We start from the raw sequence: 15,532 nt of genomic DNA, 5'->3' as shown, positions 1-15,532 counted from the left end.
GGGGCTGGGGCTCAGAGAAGGTTGAGTCACTTGCCCAACCTCACCCACTGGGATTCCAGCTTTAGATCTGAGCGGCCTGGAAACCCATGCCGTTTCCAGTTTTGGGGGTGTCAAAGGGCAGCCTGGGCACCTGTGGGGTGTGTGGAAGGACAGGGCCCCAGTGATGGGGCTGATCCTTGATGTGCTGAGTTACGGCTCTCCTTCCTTCTCTGGGACCCTGAGTCACATTCTCAGAGGGTGGGCCTGCTTCCTGCCCTGTCTTTGTTCTGCACACTCAGGGTGTGTGTGTGTGTGCGTGTGCGCGCACGCGCACGCGTGCCGGTTGTGGGCAGAGGCATTAACCAACCGTCATCCCTCCAGGAAAGCCCAAGTAATTTTAGTTAGTTTTCTCTTGCTCTCACTTTGTTCCCCTGTCTTTGTCCTCTTCTTCCTGAAGCACAAATTTCAGTCCTTAAAGCTGATGCTGACTCCCTCCCCACCCCCGCCCTTTATTCCCAAATAAAGAGGAATGGAAACTGGATCATCATTTCTTTCCAAGCAAACAGTCCAAATATTTGAAAGCCTGAGTGTGAGGAGTAGTTCCCAGGACACGTGGGAACAACTCAGCCCCTCTCTCAGTTTCCTGTGAACACATCCAGCCCAGCGGTGGCCCTGGAATGTGACATATATAAAGTAGCCCTGGGTGCCTGGGCAGGCTTTAAGTAATTTCTTTACACCTTTCCTCTTGATAGTAGCTAATGTTGAATACTTACTGCATGTCAGGCAGAATGCTAATGCCTTTACGTGTAATCCTGTGAAGTTGGAACTAGTAATATCCCCATTTTCCTGAAGGAGAGGTTAAGTAACTTGCCCAAGGTCACAAGGCTAACAGGTGGTATTGCCAGGAGCCTGGTGCTGAACTGTGTCTGCCCAACCCCACAGCCTGAGGCCATGCTCATTACATAGTCCCGGGCCCAGGATACCACCCACCCACAGTAGGTCTGCATCCGTGAGCTCCTGTAATTATGTATCATGGTCTTCAGGTCAAAGTTACATCTTCCTGGGTGAGTCACCGGTTCCAGTATTTTTCTTATACATTTGTCATTATTAGGAAGTTAAAAAAAAAAGTCACCTTAGCCCAGGGTTTCTCAGCCTCAGCACTGCTGACGTTTTGAGCCAGATCTCCTTTGTTGTGGGAGCCTGTCCTGTACACTGTAGGTTTTAGCAGCAACCCTGGCCTCCACCCAGTAGATGCCAGTAGAACACCCCACCCCGCAAGTGTGACAACCAAAAATGTCTCCAGACACTGAAAAGTGGCCTGGGCTGGGGGTAGGGGGCAAAATCGCCCCCACTTGAGAACCACTGTCTTAGCCCAAGGCGTGAGAGGCAGGAGGTCAGGGGGAGATTGGGACGCAGACACCTGATATTGGGTCACCTTCTCCAGGGCAGCTCTGGAGAGTCTTTTAAAGGGCTCCAGAGCCACTTCCTGCAGGTTAAACTCACCCGCACTTGCCTGGGCTCTTGCGGTGTTTGGGAAGGGTTGGGGAGAAACCCTTCCCTGTGTTCAGAGAGGTCACAGCCCAGTAGGGGGGACGGTGCCAAGGTGGAGAAGCCCAGCAGCTCATTTCCCAGCTGGCCTCCGAGAGCCCATGGAGTGATGAGGACCCTCTTCACGGAACTCACGTCCCAGTGGGGAAATGACGGTGTGGGATCCAGATGTTGACGATGGACAGCGCTCTGTACGAAAGGAAAGGAAGGCAGAGAGGTGCGAGTGCTGCCTGGGACGGGGTGGGCTCTAGAGAGACGTTTCATCCTGAGGGGCCAGGTGGAATGGAGCCCCCGGGGCTCAGGCGCTGCTGGGTGTTAGAAGAGATTCCTTAGGGCCTGACGAACAGGAAAAGGTGGTGGGATCTGCTTCACAGATCCTGGGCTCTAACCTGAGAGCCTGAGCTCATTCCCATGTGGGCATGGGGTGGACCCAGGTTCCAGAGGGCCCAGCGGAGCCCTTGCTGAGAATGGGGTGCTCAGCCCCAGGGGCCAGGTGGCCACAAGCAGTGCTCTTCCCAGGGTCCAACTTGTCCCTCCAGTTGAGGGTTTGACATAATTTACAGGGTGTGGTGTTCTCCACTGTGTAATGTGGGTGACATCTTCTCGGCCTCCAGACAGTGCTTCTCCTTTAATTCTGAGCTTCGGTGAGGCCTGGGCCTCCCTTATGCTGCCCACTTACTCATTCAGTGTCTGAGGGACATTCATTTTTCCCAAGGGCCTTGCAGTTAATTCCCCCAGCTGACTCCTGCCCCTTGCTCTGCCTAACTGACCTGGGATTGAAAGTGCTGGCCTGAAAGTCAGGAGTTGGGAGGCCCCTACCTGGGGTCCGCTTCCCCTCACTGCCACCAGAGGGCAGCCGTGGACTCTGGTTGGAGCCTCGCCCTGGGCAGTTCTGCGGATGCCCCTGCCAGGAGGCAGCTTTCTGTTGGGCTGGGGCGTTGATGGCTGCTGGGCCCAGGGTCTTGGCTGTGGGGGAGGCTTGGTTCTCCTTTGCACAAAGCAGCCCAGGGGTTGAGGCAGCAGGGGACACCTGGGGGTGGTGCAATGCCAGGGAATCTGTTGATGACCCTGACCTCACTAGGACCGGGTCTCTGAGTATCTCTCAAGAAAAGAATGTGAGCCGGGACTTACCCAGTGGCGCAGTGGTTAAGAATCCGCCTGCCAATGCAGGGGACACGGGTTCGAGCCCTGGTCCGGGAAGATCCCACATGCCGCGGAGCAACTAAGCCCGTGGGCCACGACTACTGAGCCTGCGCTCTAGAGCCCGCAAGCCACAACTACTGAGCCCACGTGCTGCAACTACTGAAGCCCGCACGCCTAGAGCCCGTGCTCAGCAACAAGAGAAGCCACCGCAATGAGAAGCCCGCGCGCCCCAACTAGAGAAAGCCCGCGCACAGCAACGAAGACCCAACACAGCCAAAAATAAATTAAAAAAAAAAAAAAAAAAAAAAAAGGACGTGAGCCAACTTGGCTCCTTCCCCCACAGCAAGCAAGAGGCCATTTCTCTTTGGGGTGGTTTTTTCTCTTCTCCCTTGACCTACAGAGCCCATTCTTGGTTCAGGGCTGAGAGTGAGCTTGGGCCATGTGTGTTGAACCAGGTGGGCTGCATGTTTTGTGCATGCTCTTAAAAAAATTGTTTTTAATCACTAAAGCAATATATGCTCATTGTACCAAAACCAAACAGTAGAGAAGAGTGTTTTCTGAGGGAGTTGCCCAGGGCTTGGCAGGTTGTGCGGCCTTATGAAGACACTCTCCCTTTCTGGTTGTGTGTGTGTGTGTGTGTGTGTGTGTGTGTGTAGGCACCTTAGAAAACCTGGTTGTGTGTGTGTGTGTGTGTGTGTGTGTGTGTGTGTGTAGGCACCTTAGAAAACCTGGTTGTGTGTGTGTGTGTGTGTGTGTGTGTGTGTGTGTGTGTGTGTGTGTGTGTGTGTAGGCACCTTAGAAAACCTGCTGTTGGGTATGACCCCGTAAGGGGTGTGTTCAGTCAGTAGTAATTTTGTATTCTTAGCAACCACCCAGTATCTGCAGCGCTGGGGGAGGGCACAAGACAGAAGGCTCTCAGGGGCATTCAGGGGCCAGAATCACCCAACAGTGAAGCCCAGGAGAGCCTCCTGGTGGTCACAGAAGAGACCTCTGGGCACAGGAAGACCTCTGAGGCCCATCGGAGAGAGCACATCCTTCCAGCGTCTCTTAATGCACAGCCTTTATTTATTGTCAGCACCCACCGCCCATACCCCACCTCACTAGAAAGCTCCCCTCTCCTGGATGTCTTCAGTGTCCTGCAAAGGAAGTGTCACAGCCTTTTTCTGGGGCTGGGAGTGAAGAGGGAGCTATCAGTTTCACATTTGAAACTGATAATGTGAGTGTGTGGCAAGAAGGAATAGCTTCATAACCATTTGAACTTCACCTGACCTTGTCTCCTGATTCAACCCTCTAGCTGTTGGGATCTGCCAACTGGCTGAGCATTTCTGGGTCTTTGACCGGAAACCTCTCATACACAATTAGCAATGCCAGCCCTGAAACGGGGACTTCTGGCCAGTGTCGTATGTACCAGAGCCTGTTTAGGTTCCATTCAGTGAAAAATTCCTTGCATTTTCTCATTCTCTGTTTCAAATCCAACAAAATCCCCACCCCCCCAAAGTTTGTTGAGCACGTACTGTATGCAAAATATTTTGCTAAGCTCTTGAATAAACCATGAGCGTGTCTAACTTTACAGACCGTGAGCTCCTTATGTGCAGGGCTGTGAATAAGCTATTCATTCACTCATTCGGTCTCTTAATTCTTTCTCTCTGCATTAGTTGGATCCCTGTTGAGAACAGGACACTTGGTGTACAGTATCCAGGCACTTAGTATACAGTAGGCACTTTGTAAAGACTTAGTTGAGGGAGTCCTGGAGTTCAAATAGCCAGGAAAGGAAAGTAACTGCAGCGCTGGGGGAGGACTGTGCCATTGTCTTTGTCAAGGGTTTTGTTAGTTAAAAGGGAGTGAAATCTGAACCCCTTGATACCTTCAGTGAACCCACCTCTCCCCTTGGGTGAGTGATGGCCTGAAAAGGCAGGTATCTTCCAGGTTTTAATTTTGTGATTGGAAAATGAGGATTTATTTATTCCACAATGATTTCTTTTCTTTTTTTTTAATAAATTTATTTATTTATTTATTTTTGGCTGTGTTGGGTCTTCGTTGCTGTGCGTGAGGTTTCTCTAGTTGTGCTGAGCGGGGGGCTACTCTTTGTTGCGGTGTGCAGGCTTCTCATTGCGGTGGCTTCTCTTGTTGCGGAGCACGGGCTCTAGGCGCGCAGGCTTCAGTGGTTGTGGCACGTGGGCTCAGTAGTTGTGGCTCGCGGGCTCTAGAGCACAGGCTCAGTAGTTGTGGCGCATGGGCTTAGTTGCTCTGCGGCATGTGGGATCTTCCCGGACCAGGGCTTGAACCCGTGTCCCCTGCATTGGCAGGTGGATTCTTAACCACTGTGCCACCAGGGAAGTTCCCACAATGATTTCTTGAGTGCCTTCTATATTCCAAGCATTGTGCTGGTACCCAGGAATGTGAAGCTCCCCTCACCAACCTCATTAGAAGTTGCAACGACTGGATAAGATGAAGTGCTTTAGAAAAATCTGCCCCACTGCCTACTGCTGACCAGGGGCCTGGGGGAGCTTGCCGCCTCCTTGCGTGGCTCCCCTGGAGGCCCCCCTAAGATGAGCTGTTTCCCTTGACCCATCCCTGCATGCACATATCCTCTTTCTCTGCTCCTGGCCAGCCAGAGTTTACTTGAGTTGGAATCCATGACCTCCTGGCTTCTCCACATGCAGCCTGATTCTGGGCCAGGGTTTGTTTGAGGCCCTGTTTGGATATTATTAAAAGTGGCAGCTTTGCTCAGAAAGGTCAGTGTGAGAGACCAGAACAAAAAGATCTTTCAAGCTGGCCTGTCACAGGGCTCAGAAAAGCCCCAGCTCTACTTGGCACTGGCAGTTTAGACCCGGGACAGGATTACTCAAGCTGGTGGGAGAAACCCCATTTAGTTTCCCATTTCCCAGAGGGCTGAGCTGAGGTGGACGGGCATTCCCGACATTTCAGAACAGGTCGGCACCAGCCAGGAGCCCAGATCTCTCCCTGTCTAGCCCTGGCCACTGGAACCTATGTTGGTTTTTCTCTTTACCTGCATTCAGTAAAAACTGGGATTTACCCAAAAGATGCCTAAAGGTGATTATTTGCTTTGCTAAAGAATTCCTGGGAGCTTATTTAGATGCCAGAGTCCCTTATAGATTTGAAAATAATAAAAATATACAACTTTGGAGGCACAAGATCTTGTTAAAATTGCAGTTCTCATTCCTAAATTGAGTGTGTATTGGGGGAGGAACCTGAAACAAAACAACTAGTATACCAAGTCCATGATTTCAGGTATGCTTGATTAAGGTAAGATATCTACTGAAGTAAAAAGAAAGAAGATATAAAGAAAAGTATTACACAAAATAATAACACTGATGGTGTACAGCTAATAGCAAAAATTGTAGATGTGGTATGCAGATGACAGAAGTCTGGGAGATGCTGATTGCAACTGAAGACCTGATTTTATAGAGGAGAGGGCCGTGCATAGCCCACAGGGGTGAGCTCTGCCCTCAGTAGCACTGCCCAGGCATGAACCATCTCTAAGGACCCTGTGGAGCCCTGTGCTGCTTGCCCCTCCTGGTTCTTCAGAAGCTCTAGGCAGACTAGGGAAGATCGTTGTGACTCTGACTCTATCCCCCAGATCTTTGTCTCCATTCTCAGCCTTACAAACAGGAATCTGAGTTCATAGTGTTGGTTGTTTGCACATTTGGGGCTTGCTTGTATGAAACCAGAGGTTCCCAGAAGGCAAGGAATTCATCTCCTGTCCTTTTATGCCTCCAAGCTTCAGAGCCCCCAGGAATCTATTTCATGCATGAAAACTGCAGGAGGGGCTCACCTGACTTTCCCAGCTGCCACCTTTGGCGTTTCACCCTCTGTGATCTTTCATTTCTAAATTTGCTGGCCTGGGAGCCTCTGCTTTCCCTTGTGAGCTATTGATCTAGGGAACCCCCCGGAACAAGTGAGGACGGCAGTCCTCAGACATTTGCTGAGCACACATGCCCGGGCTGAGCTTCAGGAACAAGACTGCCCTCAGGGGGTGCACAGTGGGAAAGGGGTCAGCCTGTAAATGGAAAATGACTGCAATGCCATGCTTGCTTCAAAAGAGGAGTTAACACGGGGCAAAAGCTATGCAGTCAGGAGAGGTGGGTGTGGGGAGGGGCCCAGGGAAGGCTGCAAGGAGGAAGTGATGTTGGAAAGTGATGTGTAAAAACACAGGTTTTTTTAAGGATGAGTAGGGAAAGGGCTCTTTAAGGCAGTAGGGGAAGCCTGTTCCAAGACTTGACATAGCGAACTGTGGACGGTTGTTCAGAAAGGACTTGAGTGGTGGGAGATGAGATGGGAGAGAGGCAAGGGGCAGACAGCCCTGGGACACCGTACTGAGGGCCTAGACTGAATTCTGTAAGCCTGGGGGCACCGACAAAAGGCCAACATGGGAAGGAACAAGATGACTTTTGCATGTCAGTAGAGCCCTCAAGGGGCAGTGGGAGTGGTTTTTCAAACTCAGGCCACACCCATCAGTGGGTTGCAAGATCTGTTTGGTGGGCTGCCGCCAGCATTTTTAAAATGGGGAAGTAGTGGGAGACGTAAAATAGAAAATATCAGAGTGGATTGCATTGCACATAGTAGAGATAGGTAATATATCAGGAAACTTAACTTCAGTTTTATGTAAGCAGTGTGTGCATATATACAGGGTTGCAATGTCAGGTGTATTTCTTGCTATGGATCACACTTTAAAAAGCTTGCAAATGACTTTAAGGCACAGAGGGCTGACTGGAGGGGGTGAGGCCAGCTGTCACTGTCATCTAGGCCCCAGGTGATGCAGGCCAGGCTACGGCCCTGGTGCTAGGGATTGAGAGGTGAGGATGGATTCCAGTGTAGACCGGATGTGACAGATGAAGATGGAGAATTTGAGGTTGACTGAAGTCAGAAAGTCTGGCACCAGCCCAAAGCACTTGGGCCAAGATAACATCTTGTTTGAAATACTCGATCTTGGTCTCTTTCTGGTGGTAAACTGGAGGCCTGGGTTTCTAGAGGGCTACGGTGGAGAGGGATCCTTTCTATTCTTTGATCATTGATGTCCTGAGCCTCTAGGATCCTGGTGTTAACAATTCTGACCTTTCATACCAATTATTGGATGTTTTCAAATAACACTCAAATGGGCAGGCTCCTCCTAGTGTCTGCAGGTTTGATGAGGATGTCTTTGTGGGAACTAGGCTGGTAATGACCCTGCTTCTACTGTCTTCCCACTAGGAACATCGTGAAAGGCATGAGAGAACTCCGGGAGGTCCTACGCACTGTGGAGACCAAAGCAACTCAGAACTTCAAAGTGGTAATGGAGGAGGCCCCAGGGCTGGGTGCTGGCTGTGGCTGGTTTATTCAGGGGTTGATTTCAGTGGGAGGCAGCAGAAATCCTAGCAGGCAGCCTCTGAATCAGGGATAACAATATGTCGAGTGTGTGCTTCTCCTCTCCCTATCGTGCTCATGGCAGGCATTGCTAGTCAATCTCAGCATTCTTTTCCTCCAAGCCTGGGACACACCCTCAGCATCCTTCTCATCGCAGCACTGCACATAGCCCTTCATGTTAGATCAATGCTGAAACCTCCTGTCATCCCTTCCTAGCAAGGTGGTGTGCTAATTCTTAAGGACTTGTTTATGATCTTAATAAATAACCTTGGCTTGCTTTCCTGCCCCAATTCAGGCCTACCTTCTTAGGCTTCTACCCCTAATCAGAGCCACAGCTGCTTCTCACTCTAGACTTTTCGGTCAAATATCAGAAAGGTATCTGGTGGGGAGAGCTGCTTGCACTGAGGACTTTATGCTCTGCAAGGGCTGTGAATACTCAGAGCCGTGCTGGGCTCCATGGGGCCAGGAGGAGGAGGAAATGTACCTCTTGTTTAGGAGAAGAGAGAGGACAAAAGATGAAGTCGGAGCCATCACAGGCCAACAGAAGGGGTGGGGCAGCTCAGTGCTGGAGACACAGAGAAGCAAGGGGGCTCCTTGGGGCACAGTGGTGGACCTCCTGGAGGGGCAGCAATTTGCAAGCAGGCAGATTTGGCTGGATGGTGAGTGGAGGGCACGGCAGGCCGCGGCCGGGCAGAGCCAGCACGTGCCTGCATCTGAGTTCCTCCCTCTCTGCCAGATGGCAGCCAAGCACCTGGCGGGGGTCCTGCTGCACTCCCTGAGCGAGGAATGCTACTGGAGCCCCCTGTCCCACCCGCTGCCCGAGTTCATGAGCAAGGAGGAGAATTCCTTCATCACGCAGGCCCTGCGGAAACCTCAACTCTACGAAGGAGACAAGTAAGCCTATCTGCTCTGGGGACCACGCCAGGCTCAGGCCACCGTCCCCAGGGTTCGGTCCCCACTGGCGGTCCCTCTCTCTGCCCCATGCTCTCCTGCAGCCGCCACCCAGCTCCCTGCCAGGCAGGCTCTTCAGAAGCAGCAGGAGCCAAATAGACTAGAGAAGGCAGCTCTCGGGGTGGGGGGTTGAGGGGGCGTCCTCTAAGGCACCCAAAGGCCAAACAAATTATTTGGCGGGCGGGGGAAGGGGGGTACCTGCCTTCCTAATGGTCTCAATGCACCGTCTGTCGTGTTTGTGCCAGTAATCGAAGGTGGGGTCTGTGAGCTGCTTTCTCGCTCTTGTCGGCTGCTGGCCCCAGCCGCTTCATGCAGTGCTGGGGGCTGGAAGGGGCAACCCCCTCAAGAGCATCGCAGTATTTCCAGCCCTCGCCCACCGTAGGCTTTCAGATCCATGACTCTGGGGCATGATAAAGAGCTGCAGGTGGGATCCTGTGCCTGTGAATTATGCAGGAGAAGGTCACCTTACCAGGGCTGGTGCTGACTCCGGGGCAGAAGGGCCGGCGTGGCAGGCCAGCCGTGCGGCTTCGGGGGGCCGTGCTGGAGCCAGGCTGCCATTTGTGTCTTGCAGCCTCTACTGCCCGAAGGATAACATTGAGGAGGCCCTGCTGCTGCTACTCATCAGCGAATCCATGGTGAGCTCAAGGCCTCTGGCCCGTGGAATAAAGCCGTGGGGCTTGGGCGCAGGCCACCAGGTCCTGGCCGAGCTCAGCCCCCGGGGATGTCCCTGAAGCAGGCTTCTTGGATCTGTTCCCCCCTCAGAGGGTACGGGTCCCTCATGAGATTTAGGTGTGGAGTACAAGGCTGCATTCGGGGGCCTGGGTCCTACCCCTAAATGAGTAGGGACTGGGCGAGCTAACAAATTCCCACCTCCTGCTTCTGGAATTACAAAAGCAAGTCAACAGAAGGTTGCATGAACACTTCTGTGCTGGGTCGGTGATGATGGAAGGGAGTGGAAGGAACGTGTACTTTCACGGCAGGAGGCCTGGATTCAGGTTCCGGCCCTGCCACTCAGTAGCTGAGGGCCCTGGGCAGATCACCTAAGCTCTGTGAGCCTCAGCTCCCACCTCTAGGTGATAGTAACTCACAGAGGTGAGGTGCCTGTACAAGGGATCCACTCATTCATGCCACTCTTAATACAGAGTGTCATCCACTTTGTGCCAGGCCCTGTTCTAGACGCCAGAGAAGCAGCAGCAAACAAAATGGAGAAAACTCCCTGCCCTCATGGAGCTTACATTCTAGTGAGGGAGGTGGGCAATAAATGAATTAACTACTCAACTACCCAGGGTTGTGATGTCTAAGTGCTGTGGAGAAATAAGGCGGAGGGGGTAAGGTGTGCCAGATAGAGCACACGTGAAATGCTCTCTAGTTTTTTTTCCACAAGACCCGCTTCTCCTGCCCCGGGCGCACGCACGCACACACACACACACACACACACACACACACACACGTGCCGTGGAGGCTCAGCGTTGGGGAGAGGTGTGTTGGGTGGTCTGGGAGGTGGTGAGATGAAGGATGGGGTGGTCCAAGGGGGCTGAAGGAAGGGTGGGCAAGAGCAGCAAAGCCAGGTGTCCTCTGACTGAGGGGCCACTCAGAGCTTATGAGCTGGGGACCCCCGGGTTGAGAGCTAGGTTTTTTAAAATGATGCACCTGAGAGCAGTGTGTGAAAGTGGAGTTTAAGGAACTGGGTCCCCAAATAGCCAGAAACAAATGTCCCTTTGGAAACCTGGGACTGTGTGATGCCAGGGTTTGTTTAGAGACCTCTGGTCAGTGGGTTGCCTCTGGCTGAGCAGGTCCCCCAGCAAGTAGACAGGAAGAGGGACACTGGACTTGGGGGTGAGAGAGTGTATCCTTCCCCAGCCAGGCGGGGTCCATTCGGATCCAAGAGTGCCGGGGAAGGGGCATGGATATTTGGATCCCGAGGACAAACTGGCCGGGACATGGTCCTGAAAGGTTTGCACGGTGCGTGCTTGTGTGGAGGTTAGGTTGTTGCTGCTGGGTGGGGACATCTAGCTGGTTAGCCCAATGTGGAGGTAGAGGTACCAAGTGCCAGATCTGATTTTCATGGGAGAACAGTGTACTTCTCACAGACTGAACCCCAGTTTTTAATTATGGAACCTCAGCCATACACCGGTATCCTCTCCCTGCCCCCTTCACACACCTCAGCCATCTCAGCACCTACACCATCAGGCGTGACTGCACAGAACTCACCTGTCTCGGGAAACACAGGTCATTATTGTCACTTTCCTATGCTGAGGGTTACAGTGTTGTCTGCAGGTGGGAAGTAAAAAGGTGAAAATGGGAACGTTCCTTAGGTCCTTTCTCTGCCAGATTCCAAGCTGATTATCTCATCTAGGTAGGCATTGTGTTGAGCGGTTTGAAAAATAACAGTTTCATATGATTCAGTCTAATACTAATATGTTCCCATCTTACAGATGAGAAAAGTAAGGTCCAAGACAGGTACATGTCTTGGTCAAGGTCTCATACTAATAATCCTTGCAGCCATGATTCAAATCACGTCTGTGATTCACCGACTGCTCTAAGTCTTGGTTTTCTCATCTGTCAAAGGGTCAAGGGGGTAACTTTGAGGATCAAGTGCGACAGAGCTTGGTGAGGGCTTTGTAAACAAGGAAGGCCTTGGCTGTCTGTGTGAGAATGGTGAGCATTTTTCTCCCTGGCAGGGATAGAGGCTGGGCTCTGTCTCCCTAAGTATTTTTTGTGGCCATTGCTTGATCCGGGTGCCCAGAACCAGAGCTGAGATGCCTTTCCATTAAAGTTATTCCCCCCAAACCCTCAAGCTGCCCGTATATCTCAAAGTAGAGAATGGCCTTTTACTAAAAGGTGACCCATACTTGGAGCCAAGGTGGTTTCCCTCTAAGCAGCTCTTTCAAGAGGATATGTGGCCGGCTGGCCTCCACCGGCGACTCGGGGGATCCAGGCCGGCTGGCCAGGCAGGTGTCGTGGGAATTCCCTGTGGCCTGCACAGCAGCAGAAGTGCTCAGATGCCAAGTGTGCTGTAGCTGGGAGGAGGCACTCTTCCAGGGCTGGCTGGCTGGTTTCCTCCTGCTCACACCCAGCCTGTCACACATCTAGAAGCTTCAGATATTTGGGGGAGGATGTTGGCGATGGACATAGCTTTGGTGTCTCATCTATTGAGGGTTTTCCACCTGGGATCTGGATCTGGCCACTGTGGCTCTGCGCGGTTTTTCAGAGTGACCAGACCGCCTCTGACTTCTCACTTGCCCTTATTTTACCCCCTCCTTTCCTGCAGGTCACATTCTCCATCAGATGTGGGCGCCAGGCTCCTGCTCTGACCCTTCACCTGACCCCTGAGGCTCAGCCTGGCCTCCATGTACCAGCAGGGTTTTCCTCATCTCCCTTTAATGCTGGCTGGGTTTGGCTACAGATGATAGGGAGAAACTTATAGAAGCAGCAGCTGCCTTGGCTGCTCCTTGGGTTCTCCTAATCCCTGCAGAATTCTTTATGCGGCAGTAACAGCTATTGCAGCACAACCAGCCCAGGAGGCATAATCATCACAGCTCTCCACTTCCAGGGCCGCCAGAGCTAGTTGCTCCAGGAAAGGGTGTTTGCAGGTTTCCTGAGCACGTCCACCCCTATTTTGCGGTTTGGAACTCAGAGAAGTAGGCTGCATGGGGTCTGGGTGTGGGGTTGGTACCTGAAGTATGGTTTTTGTTTCGGGCTGAGTGTGATCAGAATGAATAGGGCAGCCCTTGTCTTTCAAGAGGTAAATAGAAACCTTACTAATGCTTTCAGAGAAACGCAAGGGACATGAGTTATAACTGGCTAAAGGAGATTTGTGTTTTGGACTCAGTTTTGAGTTTTCAGGACCAAAAGGACACTTAAAAATGCCCATCCACCTACCCATCCACCCACCCACCTGCTCATCTCTCCACCATCCAGTCTTGTTTGAGCAGCGACAGTGTGCTGGGCTGTGCTCAGCACTGGGGGTAGAATGAGGAATAGTTAAATCACAGCGCTTGTCCCAGGCGTCCTCCTACCCAGTGGAACATGTGTCTGGAGACACAGAGGAAATCCTCGTCCCCAAACCAGAAGGAATTATCTCAGTCTGCTGAACCTCAAATGCATATTCTAGTTTTTTTTTTTAAACATCTTTATTGGAATATAATTGCTCTACAATGGTGTGTTAGTTTCTGCTGTATAACAAAGTGAATCAGCTATACGTATACATACATCCCCATATGCCCTCCCTCTTGCGTCTCCCTCCCACACTCCCTATCCCACCCCTCTAGGTGGTCACAAAGCACCGAGCTGATCTCCCTGTGCTATGCGGCTGCTTCCCACTAGCTATCTGTTTTACATTTGGTAGTGTATATATGTCCATGCCCCTCTCTGACTTCGTCCCAGCTTACCCTTCCCCCTCCCCGTGTCCTCAAGTCCATTCTCTACGTCTGCGTCTTTAGTCCTGTCCTGCCCCTAGGTTCTTCAGAAGCTTTTTTTTTTTTTTTAGATTCTATATATATGTGTTAGCATATGGTATTTGTTTTTCTCTTTCTGACTAGTTTTTGAAAGAACCATGTGTCAAAATCAGCCTGATTTTCTCAGTTGGGGAACCAGGAGGTACAGGACTCTGCCATTTCTCAAATCTTGATCTAAGGCATAAAAATATGTGTTAGAGCAAACTGAATCCGTGAGCCCCTGTTTCGTTCAGCTGGGGGAGAAGCTGCTGCTGGTGTCAGGCTTTCGGGAGCTGAAAGGACACAGAGGCTTGGGCTGAGAGAGGGTGGGGGGATGGGTAAGCCCGTGGGGCCTGGGATCCTGCAGGTTAACAAAATAACTGCCATCCGTGCCCAACATCAGGCATCCAGCGATTTGAATCTTGAATTGGCCATTCACAACCTGTGTAGCCTGGGCAAGTCTCTTACCTCCCTGATCCTCAGTTTTCTGTAAAATGGGGCTAATAAGGTCTCTCTTGCAGGAATTGGGTGGATGAAGTAAGAAAATGAGCACGATGGTGGCTGGTACATTGTGGGTGTTGAACATGTATTCGTTTTATCCTGATGACTACCTGGTTCTGAGTCATTAATTTTAGAAAACATTTAGATTCAGGTCTGGTTGGTAGAAAAATTGGTTTGAGGACACTGTTTAGTTAAAAAAAAAAAAAAAAAAAAACGCTTCTTGGGCTTGATTCCATTTGGGACTCAGCAGATGAGCACAGATTGTTCCAGCTTCTGGCGCCTGGTTTGCTCTGACACGAGGCCCTGCTGTGCTGCAGGCTGCAAGCGGAAAGGGTCTGTTAATGCTGCCAGCTCAGAACCCTTGGAGCAGTGGAGGTGGGAGAGCCTCGCGCCCTCGTTGGCAGGAAGATTTCTGCTGTAGGAGCCCGATGCGCAGGAGCGTGGGCTGGCGGGGGCCTGGCCGGGGTCTCTGTGTAGATGGGACACGGCACAGAGCATGTTATTTCTTGGCTCTGTGGACTGGCGGCTCGAGAGCCGGTGGTGATGGTGTCTGCCGGTGGGGGTGACAGCACGAGCAGAACGTGACAGCGTCCTCCAGGGAGGACGGGGCAGGGGCCAGGCACTGATACCACCAGGAGACTCTTTTCTGGGGTGATTGTTGAGGGAGGTGAGCAGCGGGCCCTGAGGCTGGGTCCTTGGCCAGCAGAGAGGTTGTCCCTGAGAACAGGGGTGACGTGGTCCAAGGAGCTTGTTCTCTGCAGAGAAGCAGCACCTGAGGCCTGACTGAGAAAGTCCAGCCTGTGTTTCGCTTTGGTGCTTCCCTAAGCAGAGACATCTGAGGGCCTCTGATGGCATGGGCGGGGCTAGTGGACACTTCCTTGGAAGCACCTGGAGGCAGGGGAAGAGCCAGGAGTGAAGTCAGAATGTCTAGGTTCTAATCTGGGTCCTAAACCCCCTATCTGTATGCCTTGAGGAGCCTCCCTGGTCTCTCTGGGCCTCAGTTTTCTCATCTGTAAAATAGGACAATAGAACGGGAGATGGTTGTTGTCAGCATTATGAGATACCACTTACAAAGTGCTCTACAAGTTAGTTCCCTTTCCTTCTCCTACCCTGCTTGTGTCCAGGATCAGAGGAGAAACGGGGCTGGGCAAAGTGAAGGTCAGTGCTGTCTGTGGCCCTGCAGCCAGCAGAGGGTGGGGACCAGGGCTGGCAGAGGAGCCCACGAGGCAGCAGGTGCTCAGGGCAGCAGAAGCCATCCTGGACTGGCTATCGGAGGTTCAGCCTTAATTCCTGGAGACCCCGCACACGTTAGTACACCCTCTGGGGCTCAGTTTCCCTGCCTGCAAAGGGGACAGCAGCCGTTTCATCCTGCCCCTCCGTGGGGTTACTGTGAGATCATGGCAGTGATAATTAAGTTCCTAAAATGCATGGCACACACATGAGGGATGGCTATTTGAGCAAGAACCATCTTGCCTGAGGTGTCACGTGGGCTGCCCCACCTCGGGGAATGGCGTTGCCCTTGTGGGCGTTTTCTTAAGGCCCCATATTTGCTTCATGGATACGTGTCCAAAGACCACAAGTGGGTCACACTGGATGATGGGGGAGTGGGG

General features: G+C 52.0%; 1 protein-coding gene across 8 annotated transcripts in view; it reads left to right on the top strand.

The window, feature by feature from the left end:
- TTC7A (tetratricopeptide repeat domain 7A) overlaps positions 1 to 15,532 on the top strand; it is a 184,527-nt gene that overhangs the window by 88,352 nt on the left and 80,643 nt on the right. For all 8 annotated transcript variants that reach the window (XM_082358066.1, XM_082358064.1, XM_082358065.1 and 5 more), the window contains 3 exons: positions 7,882 to 7,960; positions 8,771 to 8,928; positions 9,557 to 9,620. In XM_082358066.1, the coding sequence (XP_082214192.1) occupies positions 7,882 to 7,960; positions 8,771 to 8,928; positions 9,557 to 9,620 (301 nt within the window). The remainder of the gene's footprint in view (positions 1 to 7,881; positions 7,961 to 8,770; positions 8,929 to 9,556; positions 9,621 to 15,532) is intronic.

This window comes from Balaenoptera borealis (genome assembly GCF_965194805.1).
Source record: "Balaenoptera borealis genome assembly, chromosome: 15".
Taxonomy (NCBI): domain Eukaryota; kingdom Metazoa; phylum Chordata; class Mammalia; order Artiodactyla; family Balaenopteridae; genus Balaenoptera; species Balaenoptera borealis.
The sequence above is the reverse complement of the archived record's forward strand: the minus strand, read 5'-3'. Positions and strand labels throughout refer to the sequence as shown.